General features: G+C 37.1%; 1 protein-coding gene across 1 annotated transcript in view; it reads right to left on the bottom strand.

The window, feature by feature from the left end:
- LAMA2 (laminin subunit alpha 2) overlaps positions 1-15,143 on the bottom strand; it is a gene marked incomplete at its 5' end in the record, with an annotated part of 435,223 nt that overhangs the window by 134,673 nt on the left and 285,407 nt on the right. Inside the window, 3 exons of the mRNA XM_019630849.1 lie at positions 1,397-1,495; positions 4,793-4,935; positions 14,066-14,259. Of these exons, the coding sequence (XP_019486394.1) occupies positions 1,397-1,495; positions 4,793-4,935; positions 14,066-14,259 (436 nt within the window). The remainder of the gene's footprint in view (positions 1-1,396; positions 1,496-4,792; positions 4,936-14,065; positions 14,260-15,143) is intronic.

Here is a 15,143-nt window from a genome sequence, read left to right as displayed (position 1 = left end):
TTTCTCAGGTACATGTCATTATTTTATTTCAGGTTGTATTGTATATTTACTTGCAGTTTTCCCCAATGCCTAAATGCTTATGTACACAACACACACACACACACACACACACACACACACACACACACACACAAGATTGCAATCTCCTTGAGTACAGAGACTGACACTCATTTGTGTCTTTCATCTTCCAACACCTAACTTGGACTTCGTATGTGGCGAATATTATATGTACTTGTTGAATTGAGTTCACTGTGCTACACTTTTAAAATTTCTTACGTAGTTGTATTCACCTAACAAATAGAAATTATTAAATATTAAATTAATATGAGATGTACTCATTACTCTAATATCTAACTACATTTGGCAAGAAACTATTGTGTATTTGGACATTTCACATTGCTGGTATGAGATTAGGAAAAAAGCGTTTACTATGCTATCTGTAACATCAGGGCCATTGTTTAGCATTATGTGTTCTGAAGCCCATTTGATTTCCCCATGGAAATTTTCCTAAACCAGCAGCAGGTGAGGCAGAAACTACCAGGACAGTGGGCTTGCTTAGGTCCCTGGGTTTAGTGAATTGTATGGCCATTAATAATTCACTTCAGTATCATGGTCTGAGGTATCTGTCCTAAAAAAAAAAAGGAAAAATGGACTACATAATCTGTAAGAACCTTTTCATTCCAATATTCTTTGTCATTTAATGCCATTAGATAATCAAACTGCATCCCTGAATTACAGGCCAATTTTCCTGTTCATGCATTTTTCTGGCCACAAGATGGCGGACTTTATGTTGTTTTCTTCATTCTCTACCAGCAAAAAGAACCTCAACCCTCTTTCAGCTTTGAAGATTTAAAACTCCCAAGTCCTTAAAAAGTCTATTACATGCAACATGGACTTTACATTCTGACTCTAAAAAGTGTCTTGAACACTTTGATTTTTCACAATAAAGAAGATTTCCTCTTGTGTGAAAATACTGATTTAGATTGTATTTCTATACAAATGCAAAAATCCCATGATGAGTTCAAAGAGACTACAAGTATTGTCATTTGTTTTTCTTTTTCTTTACACAGTCAAAGACTGTGTAAAGTGCTTTTGAAATTCAGAATTGATAAAAAACTTTACCATGGGAGCTACTGGTTATAGTTTTCAAAATATACTGTCATTCTGATATTTTTAGCCACTGTTCTTGACACTTCCCAAGTATTCCAACTTTTGTTGTACTACTGGATTCTCAGATTTTATTTGAGGTAGAAGTAGCAAGTCAAAAATACATCTATTTCATGCACCAAAATGGGAATTCGGAAGAACAAGATTTGCATTTCAGAAATTTGAAGTAATTTTTCTTAATTTACATGATCTTTCTGCTTTAAAAAGATTTATGATTTTGCCAACTTACCCTGGTCAGAAGCTCATTCATTTCTGTCACAAGCGTATTCAGGTTGCCCTCCGCCAACTGAATGAGCCTCTCTGGGGCCCTCTGAGGTGAAAGCAAGTGCTAAAAAAGATTTCATTCATTTATACATTTTAGTAAATGGTTTTGCATTGGTCAGGAGCTTGAACTTTTAGCAGAATACATTTCTGCTGTACATACAAAAAACTTAGCCTTCTCACCTTTGAAGCAAAGAGAAACAAACCATTTCAATTGGGCACGTATACACAAAGCACGGTGTGGAAGATTCTGGCAAATAATACAAATTGCAGTAATTTATTGAGAAATTACTATATGCCAGTCTTTTTTTTTCCTTTCACTTAATTCTCATGACAGCTCTATGAGGTAAACGTTATTTCATTTTATGTATGAGGAAACCATGGCTTGAAAAGAGTTAAAAACTTACATAAGATCACACAGCCAGTAAGAGGTAGAGTCACGATGAAGGCTGATTCTTTAAGGCTGCCATTTAAATCACCACAGACACTATTTACAGTTTAAAAAGAGGACAGTGGTCCTTGACAGACAGAACTGGCCAGGCACTAACTCACTGGCCTGACCTCAGTGTTGGGAGGAGCTGGCCTGGCACTCACAGCTAAGCCATTTTCTTCTCCCACTGAACATAATCAATCTCACAGAACATTAACACTAGACAGGGGCACTCTGTGACAGTGATCAATGAAATAGAATAAGACCACTCCATAATCTTTGTCTAAGCACAGACAAAACCATGGTCTCTGTGCAGAACACAAAAGTACCCAAATCCCACTTCCTGGCTGATTCCAGTCACCACTGCCGCCTTCCTAATTGTGACTTTCGCCTCCCTTTGTGCTTCCCTCCTTCTAGATAAGATTCCTGAGAATACTTGATTATGGAATTACTCCCACTTCCTAATAGCACCCAATCCAGCAAATTCCTACTTCCTTGAACCTGCCCCAAATTGCCTGGCACAAACCCAAATACTAGTAAGTTATTCCTAATGCCCTCTTTTTGAGACACCCAGAATGCCCTGTGGTGTGCAGCGTCCCTTCTTGTTGCAATGAGTTAATAAACCCAATTTTGTTCTATCACATGTGTGTTCCTGGTGGTCTCTGGCTGGAACCCAGGGAGCACTGACACAGTTAAAGGAACTGAACAAAGAAGGTAAATCACTTGCTTAAGGTTTTAAAACATCAAAATGGGATTCAAAGTATCCAGATAGTAAATGAATTATAGAAGAACACAAACACAGAATCAAGAAAGATTGGAATTTAAGGAAAATCAAGGTCATTTTGCCCATCCAGCCATAAGGAAGTAGGTGACTGAATCCCCGGGCTTAGATGGTGACCTCAGATTGGAACCTCTTCCGATAGGAAGAGTATTTCATCCATTACTTAAGCATTATTCAAAAGATTGTCCTACTTGAAGTGTTTGCTTTTCTAGTTTCACTTTCTTTCTTTGTATTCCCTCCATGTATATGGAAAATAACTGGTCAGAATCTTCTTTACTAAAACGCTTCCCATTCCTGAATACTGGGCCTGTCATGGAAACTTCAGATACCTCTGCCTGACTTTCAAGGTTGTCCTTCATATGACCCTGCCCCATTCAGGTCTCCAGCCATTATCTTTCGTTAGCAGGCCTGACTTCTAATGTCTGCCAGATAGGCCTTGCTAATTCACACCTCTGCCTCTGCTCCTGTGGCTCTCTTAGATTCAATGGCACGAGTACATACAGGCCAGGGATCAGGGAGACCTCACCACTGGCATACTGAGTCGTCCCAGGCAAGTTATTTTCTCTCTCTGCGCTTTGCAAAGGTGGTTTCATTCTTGCAGGCCCTAAAGCAATACTGCCTCTGTTTGAATCCTAGCTTTACACCTACAGGCCATGTGACTGTGTCTCACATGTTACTTCTTTTCCCTACCTGAAAAAATATAAATGATACAGTACTTGTTTCCTACTTTTTGGAGTGGTTTTTTTCTTTTCTTTGTTGTTGTTGTTGTTGTTGTTTTTAAGATTTATGTATGATAATTCATGTAAGGCTGGTCAGTTGGCTAGCACAGAGATATCTATCAATAAATGTTAGTTATTCTTGCTATCATCATTATTGGTTTCTTCTGTTAAACAGGAATAAAATTCTTATCTTAAAAGCCATGGTCCAGATTAAAGAATATATTCCCTATATTCTTACAGTGCCCACTCCTCACAAATATTTCTCTGCCTATTCAAAGTCTATTTTTCAAGTTCCAACACAAGTTACATTCTCATTAATAATGCATTCCCTGGTTACTCTGAATCTTGCCTTTTTCTCTATCTTTGTACATATTTTATGTCAAAAATTTTTAAAAAACACATGGTAATTATGTACTTTTGCTAAATGTTTAATTACTTTTTTTAATCATAGACTCTAAGCTTCCTGGGGGTAATGGCTACATTATAGAAATCATGAAACCCCCAGGGAACGTAGTACAATACTGGGGCATCCCTGAATCTCCCAATTAATATCTGATAATTGACTGATAGGGTATATGTAGTCATCTTTCATCAGATGAACCTCAGTTTTCTTAACATTTCTTCCTATTTCATTAAATAATGAAAGCTTTATGTTCTAGAATAGGGTTTCTCAAATCAGTTCTTAATGAAGTACTTTGTAAAATCTACTTGTTCTCTAGTACAAAATTTTAATTTTGTGTTTTCATCTTGCCAATCAACTGAAATGTTAACATAAGACTTTCTGGAACCCAGGCTGAGCACCTGAGAGATGGAAGGACCACCTGATTTCAGAACCTACATTTGCATGCATGTTTGATCATATGGGAGATTGAGCACATAAATCATTTTAACTGGTCAACTGATGCCAAATGTTATTTAGGACACTCTGCAAGGGCTCTCTAGTTCAAATTGTGGAAAGGTAGGGGAAGGAAGTTAACACGTGCCACATGCAGATGAAAGAACCTACGTGGAAGGAGTCTGTATCATACTCTTGTTGCAAGCAGCAGCCTGCTGTAAGCAAAACTCATCCATTATTTTATATTAATGTTTTTAATTTGATTTTATTGGTTTTTAGGTTTTTGTAAGGATGAATGTGTTTTGATTTTATAGAGCTATAAGTATAAGGACTTCATACCTGATTTTATGTTTGTACATATTTAAGTAACATAATAAAAGTGATTTAGGGCGAACACTGGGGGGTACGTGGGCCTCTTTTCCTTAATAACAATCTGTATATTAAAGTTCTCCAGCTTGAAAAGCGCTGCTTAAGACCGTCTCTGAATTTCCCTAACAGGTGCTTGCTTTGATGTGGGGCATTGGGAAGCACATGTACCAATCCTTAAAGAAGCTTCTGCCATCGTTTCCCTGGCTCTTGCTGTTACTGCTCCCACCTACCTTTAGTTCCTGAGTCCTATTTTCAAGGCCATACAGAATTTTATATGGAGCAGGCAATGGGCCAGTGAGGTTGATGCTCAGGGCCATCTGCTCCAGACGAGCCAAGTCACCGAGAAGCAGGCCCGTGCATTCATCTCCGCAAACTGTGAAAGGCAAACGACAGAATATTTACTTCTGCTAAGCATCCCAGGCCGATGTTCAAAGGTTTCAGCTATGAAATATTTTATGGCCCATGCATAATTCTGTGGAAGAGGATGCTACTAATCTCATATAATTAATGTTTTTGAATGAGTGACAGTTGAGAAAAGATAAAAAGAACAACAAAAGAGCCATTATTGCCTGTTGCCCAGGACCTGAAATACGGATGATGATATAAACAGAGGAACCAGAGAGGAGGAACAAATGGATTTTGAGGGAAACAAATGTATTGAAGAAGTATTAGAGGAGAGGTAAAATGTGAACTATAACATTATAATGCCCAGACATTCCCACATGAGCCATCTAGAGGAAATCTGCAACTAGGGAATAAAACAAGAGCTTAAAAATGCATGCAGGTGTACAATGCTACATTAGATCACACTGTGGAATATCTATAGCAATTGGGTCTTCATGCTTCATGTCCAAAAACTCTGTGCTTTTTGTTTGTGTTGTTTAGCTTGACATATATTGAGAAGATTTTTTTTAATTCAAAAGAAAGAACTTTTCCTTTTATAATTTTTTCCTCACAATGATATTTATTTACGTATTTACTTATTTATCTATTTGTCAACTCTTCCTCTTTGGCCTTTCAGCACATTGTCATCTATGATTGGATGTAATCCCACAAATTACTACTTTGATGATTAACCTAATATAGTCTTGTAGATAAAGAATTGTTAAGGGCCAGGAAAGAAAATATTCTTTAAGTAGCCAAGGGTGCTGATGTTCTACCCACAATCTTTTCAATGATTAGAAAGAGGCAGTGTTTAAATTTGGTGGTGGTGGAGAGGGGCTAGTAGTAGAGTTGGTGGAGAGAAAAATGAATTGTTTCTTTATTATCAAAATAATCTCATAAATAGTGCAATTTCTAAAATTAAAATATATTGATTCTTTCGGAGGATTTAAAAATATATTCAGTTTACACTTAGCTCAAAAATTTCTTTTTACTCTTTGCCTCAGCGTCAATGAGGCATAGCTTCTCCATGCCAAGAGCAAGGATTGCCATATTCATGATATGCATTCATGTATAGTTATATAATTGCTACTGCATACACTGTAGATAGAGGCATCAAAACTACACACATGTTAAAAGAGAGGAAAATACATAACAGAAAATATGGAGATTGGAGCAGCTTTGGATCATGCCTCAAACTGGTAAGAATTCAATTAGTTCTCTAAACAGCACTCCTCTGAGCTGTCTAATGGAGAGAAAACCATTAACTGAAGCTTGTAAACAAAGAGAAGCAGTCAAGAGGGTGATTTTTCGATAGGACAGCAGTTAAAGGTGAGTTACAATATCCCTTCTCAGGAATTAAACCGCTGCAGCAGGGCTTCTAACAAATCACATCCTTGCAGGTGCCACCTGTAATGGTAGAGCATCACCTGCAGGGACTTCACCAGCTCCTGTGGCCTTACAAGCTGAGTGAACCAAGGAGCTGCAACCTGGAATGAGAGCTGCATCTCCCCCTCTTCTCCCAACCAGAATGAAAGAGAATTTGCTCTGCGTGGAAAATGAGTGACAAAAAGAGAGCGTTGTGGCGTCACCCCCTCAGGTCAATGCCAGTGCTTGGGAGGCTTCAACAGACCTGTCTACATGAAACAATTAGAGGAAACACAACCTGAATCACAATTAGGTGCCAAATGAACTTTGTCTTAACACCAAGACACAGTCTGGTTCCCAAACTTCAGTGGGTCTTGGAATCACGGAAGGACATCCTTAAATCACATAAGACCAGGCCATACCTCAGTGTTTCTGATTCCAGAGGCGATGGAATCCCCTGGTTTCTGATTCTCTGATGGAGAATGTGCTTTTCTAATAAGTTCCCAGGTGAATACTGATACTCTTGGTCTGTGCACCACATTTGGAGTGGCAACTGGACTGGCAGCAGTGGCGTCACCTGGGAACTTATTACAAATGCATAACCTTAGGCTTACCCCAGATCTGGTGAATCAGAATCTGCATTTTAGAATGATTCCCATGTGATCTATGAATGCTAATGTTTGAAAAGCACTGCTGTAGATCGGTGGTTCTCAATTTGGGCTGCACATTAGAATCAAATGGGTTTTGTAACATATAGATAGCCAGGCGCTTTTCCTCCTCACCTCCAGAGAATCTGATGTGATGGGTCTGTGGTAAGTCCAGGCATCTGTATTTTTTAAATGATTCCAGATGACGCTATCATGCAGCCAGGGTTTGGAACCACTGGACCAGATGTGAACTTTAGGGATACTCAGTCCCAAAGGGGCAAGGATTCAGAAGACATCATTTTGCTTGCTGTCTCCTCTGCCTAGAACTCATCTCCCTCCATCGCCCCGTATGTGGCTCCTGGATATTGAGGTCAAGTGCTCAAGAGTTATTTCCTCTGTGGGGGAGTCTGTGATGACTCTGCAATTATTGTCCTCACCCATCACTCCAGTATTCCTTTTGTCTTGTTACCTCAACACTCATGCATTTGTAGGCTATCCTATTACTTTATTTACATTTTGTTACTCCCTCACCAGAGAAGGGACCTGAATCACCTTTGGTTACAGTGCCTAGGAGATTGTCTTCTGCATAATAAACAATCAATAAATAGTTGTTCTGTCTGTGAAAGACAAACAAGAAATATTTCAGAGATGATCAAACAATTTGAAGAACTGAGAGAGGGAGAGAAGGAGAAAGGGGGAGAAAGGGAGAAGGGGGAGGATGGAGGGATAGAAGGACAGAGGGGCAAAGGGAGATAGGGAGAGATTGGCCAAATGGGAAACACCTGAATGTGAGAACACGCTATGTGTTAGGAAATGGAGAACCAGGCAGATGTATGAGGAACTGGAGAATAGAATAAAAACAATGGGTAGAGGAAGAAAATTGTCTTATGAGTGAAAAGGCAGAAAGTGATTGATGCCAAGAAGATAGATGACTGTTATGATACTTTCACGAGGTAATTCAGTTTTGATCCAGGAAAGAGGTATTAGAATAGAGGGATGGAGGGAAAGAAAAAAGATGAAAAATGTTATCAAGAAAGAAACAACACAGCTGGTTTACTGAACAGATAAAGGCAATGCTCATTCCTGGGGTGCAATAAAAATGGTCATCATTTCTCTGCTGCTCCTGCCATTAAGAGGTAGAGTCTATTTGCCCCCCTTGTACCTGGGCTTGCTTTATGACACACTCTGAGGGACACTGTGTGATTCTTGAGCCTCAGCTTCAAGGGGTTTGCAGCTCTTGCTTCCACTTTCTTGGAACCCTGCTTGCCTTGTAAACAATCCCAGTATAGCCTCCTTGAGGAAGAAAGGTGACTTGAGGCGAGAAAGGCAGGCCTCCCATCATTCTTGCTGCGGCCCCATCATGTGATTGAGGCCATCTGGGACCCCACCAGGCATGACAACAAAAGAATTATCCATTGAAGCTCAGTGCAAATTGCCAACCTACAGAATCTTGAGGATATATACTGTTGTTTTTTTAAGCTATTGGATTTTGGAATGGCGGCAATAGATAACTAATACACTTTCCCAAACTTTATAATGATTTTATGTGTGATTTAGAGGGTAAATTCAGATCAGAAACTTATAACTTGCAATCCATAGATTAAAAAGCAAGTATTTGTAACAACTCAATTTTTTTAAAGGTTATGAAGAAAACAAAGGTTCCTTTCTCACTGAGTCCAAAGTTCATCATTGTTTTAAAAATTCTGTTTAATGTCTAGTATAGATGTATTTGTAGCAGATGTTCTCAGGATATAAGGAAGCAAATATTATTTTTTCCATTTTAAGATCTTGAAAGATACTTGATAGTATGATATCTTACCAGCTGTTTTAGGGCAGTGCGTTCTTTAGGAATCCTGTGCTAGCCCCTTTTTCTAATCTATTATAATTTATAACCTTTTATTTCCAAAAAGAAATTGTCAGCTCATTGACAATGGGATAGAGGTTCCTTACTGATGGTTCCAGAAGTTTCCAGGGAAAAGTTTTCTCAGTTTTTACTTCATACAAGAATAAATCAGCCACTGGAATGCAGAGCTAGATCTGATTTACTGTAATATACTACAGAGCAAATTGGTAAACTAGAATGCCAAGAGGCATGATGAATACTAAGTTTTCTCTCATTTACTCTACCCCCTGCCCATCTGTTTTGGTTTCTCATCTTCAGTTGTTGAAATAAAAATGCATTTAATTGCCCTTTCAAGAACTCGTACATTCGACTCTACGTCTCTGTGTCCAAAGGTCCTTTATTATCTCATGTCTTATAGTCTCTGTATTTGCTTTTTGAGGAATAAAGTACAAGCGCATTTCCATAAATGAAGGGTAAGTTTTATATATGCACCAAGTAATATACTAACATCTGTCCAAATGGGTTGAAAAGACTTATGAATATGACAGTTGTGGGGATTTTTTTTTCAAAGCTTCTGTATAAGTCTAATTTATGCAGCTATAAGATAAACACATGGGGAAATGTGCCTTCTACATAATGACTTGCTATTTTATTCTGACACAAACTATTTTACTTATACCACAAGCTACTTTTATTTGCCCCCAGAAACACTGAAATGTCTAGCAACAAGCTATAAAAATGAGATACAAATGAAAACCACATTTAATTCACTATGACAGGGATGACAGGGAAGGGTGTATAGAGACATGGAATATTCACATTATGTAAGCAATTGATTTTTTGGTTAAGGTGCAATAACTGCTCAGTGTATATTAAACACCTACCTTATCATCAGGACCCCTTAAAATCCCTCTAAACCATTCTCCTATTCAGCAACCAAGATACACGCAAGATTATAAAGTGATATCCTGCCTAAAAGGCATGGGAGCAAAAGCAAATATTTCAAGACTATGATTATATTTCACATGACTAAATGTTTTTGAGACTTTGCCTATAAAAGTGTCAGGATAAGTTTGTGTCTAATATTAACAAATACAGTACTAAATTCAGATCATTAAAGCTGGGCACATGTAAGGGGCAAATCATGCAGCTGATATTACAGATCTTTCTGTTAGCAATTAGTACAAAATACTGCACTTTTACCAGAGTCCCCCATGCATAATAACTACTGGCTTACTGTCACAAAAAATTCGCACACTGCATCCAAGCCAAAGAAGCTCAAGCTGAAATGAGTGCATTGAGGATTTTTGAAAAGGCCAAACCTATTAACCAATTTTAGCTAAAAATACATAAATTGTCTGCTCTAATCAAATAGGGATAAAATGAGTAAATATGCATTTCCAACAAAAGATAAAACGTGTGTGTTAATAAGCATGTTTTAGTTGAATTCTTTTACATTGAGGCCATTGATCGTTCCTTGAATATGGATTTTATGTTTCTCTCTTTTCTCTTTCCCTTTTAAGAAGAAACATTTAGATTAGCGCATATTTAGGGCTTATTATTACATATAAATAAATATCTTCAAAAATAAAAATTTGGTTTTCAACTGATTAAGACTTTATTTTTTCTTTTGTCTGTTATTTCTTTGAATAGGGAGAAAGGTATTCTGTAAGCTTTAGGTAATGCTGATGAATTTGTTCATGTACCAAGTTTATATACATATATATATATATATGGCATATATACATTACACATATGTATACACATAAATTTATATTATATATAATATAAATTTATATATTTTAATTTTAATATTTATATATACATCTTATTTAATATATATGTAAACAAAATTCTGTACATAAATATATACAAGAAAACAAGTTCAATATGGTTCCAGTATGGTGTAGCTTTTCAGAAAAATGGGAACTTTGATAGTGCTATAAATAATAATGTTATGGTAGCTTTTATCTATACAATGTTGACTACATAGCAGTAAATATGTTGTGTCTTGCCATCATTATCTAATAATGCTCGCTGTAATTTTATGAAGCATTATTAGTATCCTCATTTTAAAGATGAGAAAAATAGAGACAATCAGGATATTTATGAATCTATAAATATTGCCATGTGAAGAACTTAGAGAGATGAGAAAATGTAAGGTGGCCATAACAAGAGTTTTCAGTGACTTGAGGATTCTAGAATTAGCAATATTATAGAATACCAGAATTCTGCCTAACCTAAATACTGGAGGTGCCAACAAAATATATACACATTTTAAGAGATGTTATCTATGCTCAAGACGTAGTTTGCTGTAATCAATGTCTGGACACTGATGGTGACCATTTTGAGCACCTTTCATAATTGCAAAAGTCAAACCAGACTTGTATTCATCTTTTGTTATCAGTACATACTGAGTATTACAATTAATACAGTTTTTTTCCTTTCTTAAAGAAAAATATCACACTTTTGAAAAAAATGGTCAAATAATAACTATGAGATAATAATATCTAGAATTTCTTGAGGATCTATCACACATAGATACTTTGCATGTATGTATATAGTATTTAATTTCTACTGTACAGATGAAAAATGAAATTTAGAAAAGTTAACGAATCTAATGTCTCATAACTTTTATGTGGCCTGCCAAGATTCAAGCCTTCTAGAGCCACTTCATAACAGTGTGCTTCCTCACATCCGAAGACGGTCTAAACCAGGGACACGCCAGAAAAGGAGATGATTAGACTATCTCACTTATAAGACTTCTGACTTTAAGATCATGTGACTCTATAGTTTCAAATCCAATACAATTTTTGGATCTAACACAGTGAAAATTGTAATCAAGTGAAGTTCACTCTTAAAATGAAGCCTGATAAAAAATGAAGGAAATTGCGATCTGCCTCCTCCTCTGTATGACAATTCCACAACACAACTCTTTACTTAACCCATTAAGAGAAGAGCTTTCTCCATGTGATATGCTAGCCACTGAGACTGATCACAAATAACTTGGGAAATTACCTAGAATGAGAGAATTTGCTCTTCTACAATGTTGGTAGCCTGGACCTACACTAAGCAGGTTGACAACAAGAAACTCACAGCACCTTTTACTCATAAAACAGATGTGGAGAAGGTACAAACAGGATGAACAGAAATTGCTTTTATAGATTCTCTGACGCCTGGATTTGAAGGATATGCCCCGGCTCGGAGTTGCAGAAAAGTACAGTAGATATACTAGCCTTTGAATAGAAACTAGCCCTTGGGGATTAAAAGGGGGCGGAGAGAGGATGGCATTTAAAAGGCTAGGATGGAGGGGATCACATGTCCAACAAACAAAGTGAGAGCTCATTAAATAGTGTCTGGCGGTCAACTGATTTTTTTTTTCATCACCTCTTTTTATAGAAAGTCCCATTTTCTTTACAGAGACGAACTACATTCCACTATTTTATTCCTGTTCTTATATATAGGGGGCAATAACTGCCATTAGTAACCACCTTTGATTATAAGAGTATAGCAGTGAACTGTGACAATATATAAGGGCGTCCGCATTATTGTGATAAGACCCTTGGTGGCAACTGGCTATTAGAAACAATAACCTTGACTGTGTCTCTGCAGATCAGTATCAAGGTTGGATAAAACTTCAGGCCTCAGGTTTTACCGAGTAGTTAGAACATGAGTATTTTACAAAGTTAAAGTGTGTTACCACATTTACCTACGTTTACCTTAGGTTGCAGGTAAAACATACACATCATGATCATTTTTGCAACATTGGCAAGCAAAACAATACCTTAAATGTTATATTTTATATAAATTGTGACTATAAATCATAAAGCTGATAAATTTCTCATATCTCATATGCAATGAATAAAATAGGCAGCATCAATTTGGTATGTGTAAAATGCTATTTTAGGCACTCTTTATGGAATAACATCTTGCCAACAGCTACTGATTTTAATTTCTGTTCTCTAAGAAAATAATATATTTTGATCTGCCACTCACAGTCTATTTTAAACATCACATGATCTGTTCTGTGTTAATTACTAGTCTGCAAGAAATAGGACATGAACAAATCCAAGTTTTGTGTTTAAAACATAAAACTTTACTATTAAATGAATATCTTACTTATTTTCAAATTTCAGAAAGGCAGGTGGTTGGTCTCGTTTTATAAAATAACATGTAAATTATGAGTGAGGATTGAAAGGGGAGATTGGATTTGTATTAACCTAACTTACAAAGAAGTCGCAATTTGAGAAGTCCAATACAATAACTATTCAGAACTCACCAACACGCATAAGGGAAGAACACATTGTAGTGTTGTCCCAAATTATTCCTCTTAGGAAAAAATTATAAGGCCTTGAAGGGATTTTTAAGACCCCAGCTAGTCTTTCTTTTTACCTGCATAGAAGACAGGACTCTTCTTGAGAATTTCTGATGAATATGACAATCATAAATGCCATAGAACTCCTATTGACATTATATATTTACAGTTTTCATTTTTTTAGCCCATTTTATATTTATTCTTCATTTGAGGTAATGTGGATTCTAAGCTCAGAAGAAGCTTTTCTCAGAAGATATTTCTCTTACTACATATATATTCCCTTGCCTGAACCAGGCTACCTGCACATATAACTACTGATACAATGTACTTTTACTATGGCATTACTAAATCCAGAAGCAGAGAGAGAGAGAGAGAGAGAGAGAGAGAGAGAGAGAGAGAGAGAGAGAGAGAAATCCAGACAACTGCTCTTCATTTATTGTACATGTGAATAAAATACTTGAGTTCATTGTCACTGCTTCCAGGCTTTGTAGTTCAAGAGAAAGTTATGAAGCAATAAACCCATGGATTTCTGTGACAGCTAAGAAAAGAAAAGGCAGTTGTAATTCAAGGTTTAAAGTGTCTGTCCAGCCTATTACCAATTCAGGAAGTTTATAAAATATTTAATAAACCCAGATCTTTAATCTGGCACAAAGGCAATGCCAACTCTGAGACGGACAAAATAAAAATGAAATATGCCTCCAGGAGTTTCTGTTGCAGGTCTTCAATGAACTGACTAAAGCACGCTGAGGATTTTCTCAGCTGTTCTTGGCTCAGCAGGATGGCGACAAAAACAGCAGGCAAATAGCTGAAGGGGGATAGACAGTGTCAGAAAGAATGAAAAGTACCACTAGCTACTGCAGAAAAAAAAAAAAAGAGTCTCTCTCAACTGGCAATGAGACAGAAATGGAACCAAGGCCCCCAGAACGCAGAGCGAAGTTAGTATACGTACAAACACACTCCATGCCCTCGCGCGCATGCCAGTGCTCGCAGCCGTCACACTTCTGCCCCGTGGCTCCGGGTCGACAGGTGCAGACTCCTGTGACAGGGTCACAGGGAACAGGCATTGCGCCATAGGGGTCGCACTCACATTCTTGGCAGGAGCCTCCGGGGCTGCTTGGGCTGCCAGTATAGCCGGGAGCACACCTGGATTTAAAAGGTGACAAAGCACAGGAGATTAACAATGTCATGTCACCAAATTACTGTTGTTGTTGTGTGTGTTGTTTTGAATGAAACAAAACTGATACCAAGAATCGATAGACCAGGGGTCAGCAAAATCTTCCTATAAAGATCCAGATAGTAAATAATTTAGGCTTTGTGGGCCAAGAGGTACTATCAAAATCATGCAGTGAGAAGAAATACAATTTCCAACATTTTGGGGGTTGATGGAATTAAAAATATAATAATAATCAAAATAATTCAGTACAAATTATTTTGTAATAATAATCAACTAAGTAAAACCAATTTACTAATAAGAAGAGTGGAATGGTGGTGGAGGTTCTCAAAAGTATCTAACTGGAGCTCAAATTAGTGCTTCCTATCATCAAATTGATTGTAAATGTTTACCTGTAACAACCATTCTCAGCTTGAGTGCCATACAGAGTCAGGCAACAGGCCACATTTGGTGGGAAATAGTTTGCCTATCGCTGCTCTATTATCATGAACTCTTTTTTGAAGTCTTTTTTTTTTTTAATGAATAAAACTATATATTGACTCCTGGGCTTTCCTAGACTCATGCATTTGAAGGGATCAAAATGACCAAATCATTCAACCCATTACTTTTTTAAATGAGTGAAAAGAAGCAAGTGAAATGACAATAAACTGGATTTTCTATTTGATTCTATTGGTCATTCTTTCTAGTACATCTTTTCTCACGATGGATTTTTCATTGTGTACCCATGGAACTGGCTTAATGTTATGCGAATGAAATATATAACATCAATTTGAGAAATTAGAGGGAAAATCCAACTGAATGAACCCAGAATACAATCCATTCAATGACTCTTGCACCCATCTATGCATCCATTGAC

This window comes from Hipposideros armiger, unplaced genomic scaffold (genome assembly GCF_001890085.2).
Source record: "Hipposideros armiger isolate ML-2016 unplaced genomic scaffold, ASM189008v1 scaffold_957, whole genome shotgun sequence".
Taxonomy (NCBI): domain Eukaryota; kingdom Metazoa; phylum Chordata; class Mammalia; order Chiroptera; family Hipposideridae; genus Hipposideros; species Hipposideros armiger.
This window is presented reverse-complemented; position numbering and strand designations above follow the sequence as displayed.